We start from the raw sequence: 9425 nt of genomic DNA, 5'->3' as shown, positions 1-9425 counted from the left end.
CCCTTTGTTGTTTTTTTTCCCTAACAAAGAAAAGGACTTCTTGAAAAAATGGGGAAAAAAGATCAAACGCAGCAATAAAAATATACCTGCAGACAGACTGTTGTATGCCCCAAACCATAACACAACCTGTTAGATTTGGCTGACACGTTTTGCAGTGGTGTTTCATTTATTTTCTGGCACGGTGTTAAGCACGACTCTGCCACCAGACCAATTCCCCAGACAACAGATAGGGACTGGAAACCCCTTTTCTCCTTAAACGTGGTATTGAAAGGGGCCTGGGTGTCGCACTCACCATTTACTGTGAGCACGACTGCCTGGGAGGGCACTGCCCGATCCCCTCTGAACGTGCACAGTTACACGGGAGTCATCTCCGGCGTGGACATGGATCAAAGGCGAAATGCAAGGAGATGCAGGAGCGGGCGGTGAAGCCTGACCAGCTCAGAGCTGCCTTTGTGCACGCCTGTGAAAGGCGGCTTTACCACAGCTGCCCAAATGATTTCTGCTTCCACGCCTTCGTGTTGCTCTTGATAATTTTCAAAGCTTTCTAAATAAATCTGACTTTTTCAAGCACGTCCTCCCCGTGATGTGCACTCGGCCATCACAAGGTCTGTTTGCTCAGTGACAGGAGCTGGCAAAGGGAGTTATCTCAGGCTGGAAGGACTACACGGGCTTCGACTTGTGCCTGTGTATTCTGCGTATTCTCACACAATTAACACGTACAATTATCCCACAGTGAAGGTGGATGGCAGAGAAGGGGTGTGTGGCATGGGATGCACCAGCCTTTGTGTCCTGGCACTGGGCATCAGCTGGGAACAGCTCAGGACGCTGCGGGCAGCGCTGCAGAGGGCTCAGTCCCCACACTGGGTTTTGGGGTATTCGACAAAACCGTGGGCAGGATTATTACACCAGTGTAAGTTCTACTCTTAACACCTCACCTCATTCTTAGCCAAGAAACTCGAAGCAATCGGAAAAAGGAATTGTACTTACTGTCCCTGCGGTATCGAGGATTTCAAGCATACACTGTTGACAGTCTACTTCCACTTGCTGGGGAAAAAGGGGAAGAGACAAGTGCAGTTAAAACTAAAAAGTCTGAAATGGGACAAGCAAGAGGAATAACAGCTGAATTTTAATTTCTGCAGCAGAGACCTCTATAAGCAAACCAGCCACTTGCACTTCCCCAGTGCTAAGAGAGCCATTGCTATTAGAGGATTAATTATACCCCAAGCCAGGCACTTGGGTCAGCTCACACTCCAGGGCTGTGTTGATTATAAAGACCTAAATGAGCAGCTCATTGTCAACATCTCAGCTTAAGTGAGATAAAACCCACTCTTACAGATCAAAGGACCCTAAATTTCAATTTTCCTTTGCTGCTGGGGAAGAGGGAAGTAAGGAAGAAAAAAAAAAGCAAATATTTAGTGATCCTCACAGTCAGACTTGGCAAGTCTTCCACGCACTGAGAAATGTCTCAGATCCAACCAGGGTAATTCCAGGAAAGTCAAATAAATTTGACAGCAAAACTCACACCACAATTTACATTTAATTATCACAGGCACAAATGTTAAAAGCTTTTGTTTTCTGTTCTGGTGCCTTTAATTATGGTAACATTTATTCTGATCTGTAAAACAATGGGTTACTTGACAGCCGTCAGGGAAGAAAGCGGCTCTGTTGGCAGAACCACGAAACAGCGGTGTCAGGGATCCTGACAAGGATTTCTGCTCAGCAGCGGCTGTAAAGCACAGTATACGCCTTGAAACCAAGCAGAACGTATTGGAACTAAATGGCAAAACAACCATTCCTAAAAGAAAATGACAAAATGCAACTGCTATGCTGCAATAATATCACCTACTATGAGGAATGGTGTATATACCCGCTAGAACAACTTCTACAGATAGCACACACATAGCAGATATTGGTATCTTTGTATTTTGAGGTAATACTTGTATGCTGAATGACAGCAAATGGATGTGAGCACCAGTCTGACCCCAGTTTGGCTGAGCTGTTCCCATCCCCAGGCACCAAGGAGAGCCCTGCAGGAGGATGGGCAGACACGGGGCTGGGCACACACCCCAGTACAAGTGGAAATTGGTGGTGGTCCAAAATCTGTCATTCCCTGGTAGTTCAGTTCTATAGCAGCTGATACAATTTGACTGCACTCTCTAAACCAGTGCAGTGCTCTGTAAAGCCAAAGGAAACCACCTGTGTGAAACCATTTCCAGGACTGATGCTTTTCCACACACAGCTTTCTTGCTGCAGTTCTATGCAGCCATAACATGTTCTCAGAAAAGACCCTTCCTCATCTGATGAGCATTATTACAAAGAAACATGCTCTGTGACACTTGGAAGAAATACAAATGATGTTATTTTACCTTTCTGTATGAATCTTCTATTGTTGGGTCATATTTTTCAACAAAAATTCCCTGAACGAACTGTACAGTCTGGGGAGAAAGGAAGTAAGAAAAATAAATAGGTGACCTGAACACAACCAGTAACGTTTACCAAGAAGCACTTTATGAAAAAGTAACACCACAAAAACTACTCAATATTGCCATTAAAATTCAATAGTGGGGAGAGAAGACGACGTATAAATTTTCAAATTTTTAAAATAAAATTTGCAGAGTTTCTTCTGCACCCATGTACTCTCTTCTCAAACCGTTTTGTTTCTAATAAATCACTGCCCTAACTTTTGTTACCTCAACCAACTTATCTTCCTATGTGATGTTCTTAATCTCTGATGTACTTTCCTTTTATTGGTTATAGGAGGAAAGAGGCCAAAGGAGAAGACACAAATCTGGGGTTGTTCGCAGGTTCTGCACGGATCCAAGACTTGTATAACTTTCTCCGAGTTTGGGGGTTGTGCGTCCCAGCTTTGGTTTCCAGTTTTACACAGGACTAAGCACAATTATATTGGCACAGAAGAGTTAAGACAATAAGGAGGATTTGCAGTGAAACAACACCATATTGTAATCTACACTTGGACTGTAAAAACACAGAGCTGAAAACAAACACCAGCCTCTTTGTTGGACATTTCAGTTTATACAGATCAAAGAAAGAAGTTTTAAAGTGACCTCCATACTATTTCAAACCTCATCGTGTAACCTCTGCTTGCTAATAAGTAGACAGTCATCTTGAAAGCTAAATATTATTCACTCCTGGCTGCTAATTGGCACTGATTGTGTCCTGCTGCAAACATCATGGATCATATGCATATGAATGATAATATAAGATTACTTAGCACCGAGACAGTCAGAATGATTCTAACTTTTGTTTACCAGACTAAGCATTTGCATTTCAGCTTTTCAAAAGGCCACTGATGGATGCTGACTCAGACTTCACATCACAAAAAAGGAAATTCAAGTACATCAGGCGCTGCATAACTTTTATGTACAGCGTATTAACAAGTGCCCTATTTTACCTAGGGAGTCCTTCATGTTACACAACAGCATTTGATGATACCCATTCAAGGGGATGCTGGGGGAAAAAGGAACACAGATTGCTTTAGGCTGCTGTGGAAGAACAGTGTGTCCCCCTTAGGAGGGGACCTCTGAGAGTCCATTGAATTTGATACGTAGCTGAATAATCTCTTCTCCTGTTCATCTGGATTCCGTAGGTGATTTACCAAGATTGTTGTTATTATTACAGTGTGTACAATGTGAACAGCAGGTCAGCTGTTATCATCTTCCTTGATAAGGAGCACAGTGCAGTTCCTTGTTTTAGATAACTTTACACTTGACCAGTTCTTTGCCTGTCTTGGTGGAGCAGCTGCTTGACTGATTTGTGACAAATAGGTGACAGCAATCTCTCCACTATCAACTCCACTATGTAAACCTCTTACTAGGAACAACACAGGCACTTAAGGAGTGCAAAGTGCCATCCGTCTGCTTGTCCCTCTGCCTTGCATGCTGGGGATGACTCCTGGTTCTGCCCCGTGTTTTCAGTCCAGGCTCCTCCCTCGGTGCCATCCAGGACAGCAAACACAGCCTACGAGGGATGCAAGGCTGCAACATCGCTAATTCGCTGCCTTGCACGGCAAGACTTCACTCGCTGTTCCGGGGCAGGCTGGGCTTTTAATACTTCAATAGAGACATTCAGTCATTTACCATGCGAGATCCATGCAGGAAGCAGAACTGAAACGCTAACGATTGTACCAGCAATCGATCACCTGCTGCTCCTCCAAAAACATGACACATTCACAGATACTTCAGCAGTGGAACAGTGGCTGCACAGAAGTCGCTGTGCATGGTAAAAGTAATACAAACATCCCAATGCATTTAATAAGCATCATCTGCAATGACTGCCCCAGTTTGAAGTCTGTGTATTGGTTTCAGAACTGCTCCAAACTCACCAAAGCGGACTTGCCCACACCTCCTGAGCCAAGGACTACTAGCTTGTACTCACGCATGGTGCGGTCTGTTCAAATAGCGACGATCTGGAAAGCAGGGAAAAAAGCCAACAGTTAAAAGCCTGCCTGCATGTACAGATTGATGACGCTGTCTTCCAAAAGCAGCAACACGCTCCTCTTCTCCAAATACTGCCGAGAACGAAAATCTCTTTAGTAACGACTATGGTTTTCATTTTTCCACCTGAGCATTCAGGTTTCGATGCCTGCTCCAACAGTCCCAGTTTATCTGAGATGCCCAAAGCCGGATCTGGGAGAGGAAGAGGATGAGGATGACTGCACCACGGTACAAACAGCGCAGCCACGTGCGCCCGCTGCACCAGGCAGCGCCAGCTCTGACTGCCCTCAGCGTTTTACAGCATAAAACGACGATTATCGGACAAGAAAACTAGATCAGAGAGATGCAGGTAGAGAGGTTTACTTCCCCTGTGCACCCCCAGCAGAGAAGGATTTAGGTCAGTATTTTCTCGCTGGAAAAGGTCAGGCCTAACTCACGGCTGCCAAGGCAGAGCCTCGCTGCTCACCCAAGCAAGGACTCTGCCTTTTTATGGAAATCTTGCAACTCCCTCAGCTCGCTATGCAGCCCCAGAAAACTTCTCATCCTCATCCGAGATTCCCTGACAAATAAGGCAAATGACAAAGGCGGCGATAAACATTTTACTCCGTGTTTACATTGGGAGCCAGGCTGGGCTGTCCCTATCAGCGCAGCTCAGGCAAATGATGAGCTCAGCCGTTAACGATCCCCTGCCCACAGCACAGCTTTCTTCCCAAGTAAGGCTTCAGCAACACCAGCGCTTCGGGGCCGGGCAAGCTGCATCTCTCCAAGGCATCTCTCACTAATGCTGCCACAGGATTTCTGGGTTCACTGGCTATGGTTCGGGGATTGCTTTAAAAATAAAAACATATTCTGAGTGGTTTGATGGAGAAAGGTATCACCTTGTCGACTGCTGTTAACTGCGAGAAACGGGATCATATTTTTAGCTTTCAACTGTGGACAGCTCTCCCTGACAATCTGTGTCCCCGTTTTATATAATCATTAAATTGGGACAAGGTTTTAAGTTCCCAAGGGAAAGCTGCAACACAGAGAGAGAGGAGGAACCCACGTTCTGCCGCACACCCATAGCCAGCCCCGACGCGGCTGCATCGGGACCCGCAGCTGAACACGCTCCAGCAGACTGTGCCCAAACATCCCGCCTTGAACCCTCAACCACAGGATGCTTTTTGGTCTAAATGCAACACAAGTACAGGTTTAAAGAAAAAATTTAAACTCCTGCATAGAGCTGGAGAGAGGCACACAAATCCTGCGGCCAGTTTAACACAACTTTACCTCCTTTTTAAGTCAGAAGAGCAGAAATTCGGGGCTCGGCTCCCTGCAGTCACGTAGCCGAGCCTTGCAGGGGGATAAGGCCGAAGCTAACAGCAGCAGCAGCCCAGAGTTTCAAGCACCTTGGGGCAGATTTTCTTCAGCTCTTGAAACCCACATGAGCTGCAGCTGCTTCACTTCATAGAAATTCTGAAACTAAGTCAAACTGAAAGGGGTTTTCTAGAACAGTAACGCTGAATATCTAAAGGCAGAGCGAGCAATGTCTACGCACTCAAGTATGTTGATAACATTTCTGGTTAAATTTCTGGCAGCTGTAAGCTCTTCTGCTTGAAAATTTCCCCGAGAAGTAACATTCAGTTCCTCTTTTTTTCAAATCATGGTTTTGGATGGGAAGAGAGGGGAATTCCAGTTAACAATGCTTTCCTCTTGATAATCCTTAGAAATTAAAAGGTGATGCATTTTTTATGAAGTATAAATGCAACTTATCGATCCAGTTTATCTTCATCTTCCTACAAGTCCACAGTCTGCTCCACCCGGGAAAACCCAGAAAGCAACCGAGCTAAGGGTTAAATTTAGCTGTGAACTCTTTCACTTCTTATTTATAGTAAAATAGTAGTGGGAAAGTTTCAGCTGGGAGCAGTACAAGACTGACTTCTCATTTCTTCTCTACAGTATTTGCTGATTTATTTTTTTTTTAGGTGCAACAGGAAACCAAGATCCTGAAACGCATGAGCCTTATTACTGTAAACCCCACACGCCTTAATTACCCTGTAGCTCTTTCACAAGTGTGTTAATGCTATTCTGTTTATACAACGTGAATAGAGTGCTCCAGAAATTACTACGCTGCATCCTCGCCAGCTTTTCGCTTGGCAGCTGTTTATGCCCACCTCAGCACAGCGACACACAGCAGCATTCATTTCCATCCTGAGCTCTGTCCAGTGCAGTTGTGTGCCGTGAAGCAGCTACGTCTCAAACCGGAATGAAATTAAGTGTTTCTTTTCGTGAATATAATAAAGGAGTGTAAAAAATTACTTTCAGTGTTGTCACAAGTGGTGTGAAACTGGTGTCGTTAGTTCTGAATGCCGTGGTACCAGAATAAAGCACAAGCTGATGATGTCTCCTTGCTCCTGCTCCCTTTCCCCATTCGCATCCCCTGCTTGGGCAGGACAAGAGTGGGGCACACCTCACGTTTACCAACCCATCACTGCCCCGAGAGCAGGCTCCCTCTCCAGACTCCCCAACCTACCCAGCACCCACACCTCCACTTTAAATACGGACTGATAAATTAACGAGGTTCAGATTTCACCTGTAATAATGAGCAAACCTTGCTTTTACACTGCATAACACCTGACATCGCAGCATTAATCTCTCCTCTTCTTTATTCTTTAACAGGAGCAGCTCTTGGCTGCTGCTGCTGTCACCAACACAGCCCAGGAAGCCACAGAAACAGCTCCTGAGCTGCTCACAGCATCAGCCCCAAGATGCCAGCTCCTTTCTGGAGGGAGAGGGAAGGTCCCCATGGAGCAGATGGAGGGGTGAAGAAAAGATGCAGGATATTTGTTTTAATACATGAAAATGAGAGGCAGTACAGGCAGGATGACAGGAGGATGTCCAGGGAGGACCTGGAGCTGGATGCAAACACAGATGAAGCTGTAACCTGAAACACTGCCCCGAGCACTCGCTCACCTGCATCTTTATTCAGCCCAGCACTCGCTCTCTTAACAGCATGAATCATCTTTCACCCTGCTGCAACTGAGCAGCTGAATCGAGGCACAGAGAAGCAAAGCTTTTGGAGTATTTTAGGGTATTTCCCAAGCAGCAGAAGAGCAGAGGCTGCGGGGAGGGCGGCCAAGGCCTTTCAGGAGATAACTGATACAAAAATTAACTGCTCCTGTGACTAAAGCTTCACCAGCTCATCCAGAGGTTTAGAATTTGGGTGGTGGGGACAGAGAAGCCCACACAAAGAAGATAAGCAAACACAGCACTGGAAGAGTGGGTACAACAGCTTCCCACTGACCCGAAATGTGACGTACACCCTGTGAAGGGCAAATGCCCGAGTCCGATTTCACCCATCTGAAGAAGGGAGTTTGTACCTATTGGTTTGTCCTCCCTTCTCCAAACACTGTCAGAGCTACAAGTGCCAGCAATGCAGGACACTGCTCAGTGTGAGGGAGACACTGGTGAGAGCACATGGGCTGAAGGGTTTGCATAACTGGATGACACATTGGCCATGACTGATGACACAACCTCCATTAAGTAAGACGATAGCAAAAGACTTAGAGAAATAAAAATCAGAGCAGATACAGCCTTAAAAACCGTGGGCTGTAATCACAGATCTATTTTGTACGACAGCAGAGGACATCAGGAAAGAAAATGCAAAACTTCAGGATTTCTTCTCCCCGCTACAGGAAATAAGATTCAGGCGACTTTTTATTTTAAACACTGCATTGTACACTTACCCATTCTCAAATTTCCCCAACCGTCAATGCTTTCAAGTTAGCAACTTCATTTGAACACTGAGAACACACTGAGAACATTAAAAAACTCCTACCTTGGCATAAAAGATCTCTCATCAGTGTTAGCAGCCCGACTGAAGGGTTTTCCAGGCTCCCTACAAGGGACTGAAAAGAAGAAAGAAAGAAGAATTAATAATTTTTCAAATGACATCGTATGCAAGCATCAAATCTTCTCCTCATGGTTTCAAATCAAAACATGCCTGTTACAAAATTTGCTCTTTGCTTTATCAGTGGAGATCTTGGCAATTTCTGAATACTTGAATCAAATTACCTTAGAAACCAAGAACTCCAGCACAATCCAACCTTGCCTCCAGGACAGTGAAAGATTGGGGAGTGAAAGCCAATGGCAAAATACAATTTTTATTTGCTTATGCCATTAAAAAAAATGCTTTACAAACTGGGCTTGAGTTAAGGTAAACCAGACTAAGGTGACCCAAAACTGAACTTTCTGAGGTGAAAAGTCCGGCACAGGTTTTTCTTTTTAAAATTAAAATTTCAAGTTCCTTATTTTTGTCTACCAGATTTGATGGCAATAAAATACAGCCTGCAGACACGGTAGGAAACGACTGCCATCACAGGGAGAAGCACTTCTCTCTTCTTAAGCACTGTCTTCAAATCACGACCTAAATAGCTTGTCTTGTTTTCTTTACAGCAGTTTTTACTGGATTTATGCAAAGTTGCCACTTCTGCCCACAATTCCCTGTCCCCGTTATTTGATGACTGCATTTGCAAAAACATCACACACATTTCCAAAGTCTCACCTTTTCCCTTTCCTCCTGCAACGCCTTCCACCTCGACCCCAGGGACTGCACCCCCAAAGACGCATCGGGGGCTGTGCCCTCCCCATCTCTGACCACTCAACGTTCAGCTGACCCGGGCTGGGAATCTTAAACAACCACTCAACGACCAGCTCCTGTTGAAAGCCAACAGGACCAGGGCTCCCACATCCCCTTTCCTACTCGAAACTCCCTCCCCGCTGCTGTCACACCTGCAGCACGCTGTGCCTGTGCTGGCGTGGGAAAGCCTCACCAGAGAGCAGCAGATAACAGAGCAGCATTCAAAAACCAAGGCAGCACCGAATGAGTCAGAAGGCCAGGACGGACCGAGAGTTGAGGGGGAGCAGGGCAGAGGGGCAGCACCGGCTCCCCCACAGCTCCCACACACCGCAGCGACGCGGCTGGGGCAGGCG

General features: G+C 45.7%; 1 protein-coding gene across 1 annotated transcript in view; it reads right to left on the bottom strand.

Annotated features, from left to right (window-relative positions):
- The window catches only part of RAP1A (RAP1A, member of RAS oncogene family), a 17027-nt gene extending 8686 nt beyond the window's left edge, over positions 1-8341 (bottom strand). The window contains exons 1-4 of the mRNA XM_010187454.1: positions 8272-8341; positions 4343-4426; positions 2367-2435; positions 988-1044 (exon numbers count right to left, since the gene is read on the bottom strand). Coding sequence (XP_010185756.1) covers positions 988-1044; positions 2367-2435; positions 4343-4399 — 183 coding nt within the window. The 5' untranslated portion in view covers positions 4400-4426; positions 8272-8341. The remainder of the gene's footprint in view (positions 1-987; positions 1045-2366; positions 2436-4342; positions 4427-8271) is intronic.
- Between the last annotated feature and the right edge of the window lie 1084 nt (positions 8342-9425).

The sequence above is a fragment of the Mesitornis unicolor genome, unplaced genomic scaffold (assembly GCF_000695765.1).
Source record: "Mesitornis unicolor isolate BGI_N332 unplaced genomic scaffold, ASM69576v1 scaffold27706, whole genome shotgun sequence".
Classification (NCBI taxonomy): Eukaryota; Metazoa; Chordata; class Aves; order Mesitornithiformes; family Mesitornithidae; genus Mesitornis; species Mesitornis unicolor.
Note: the sequence above shows the minus strand (reverse complement) of the source record. Positions and strands in the feature narration are given on the sequence as shown.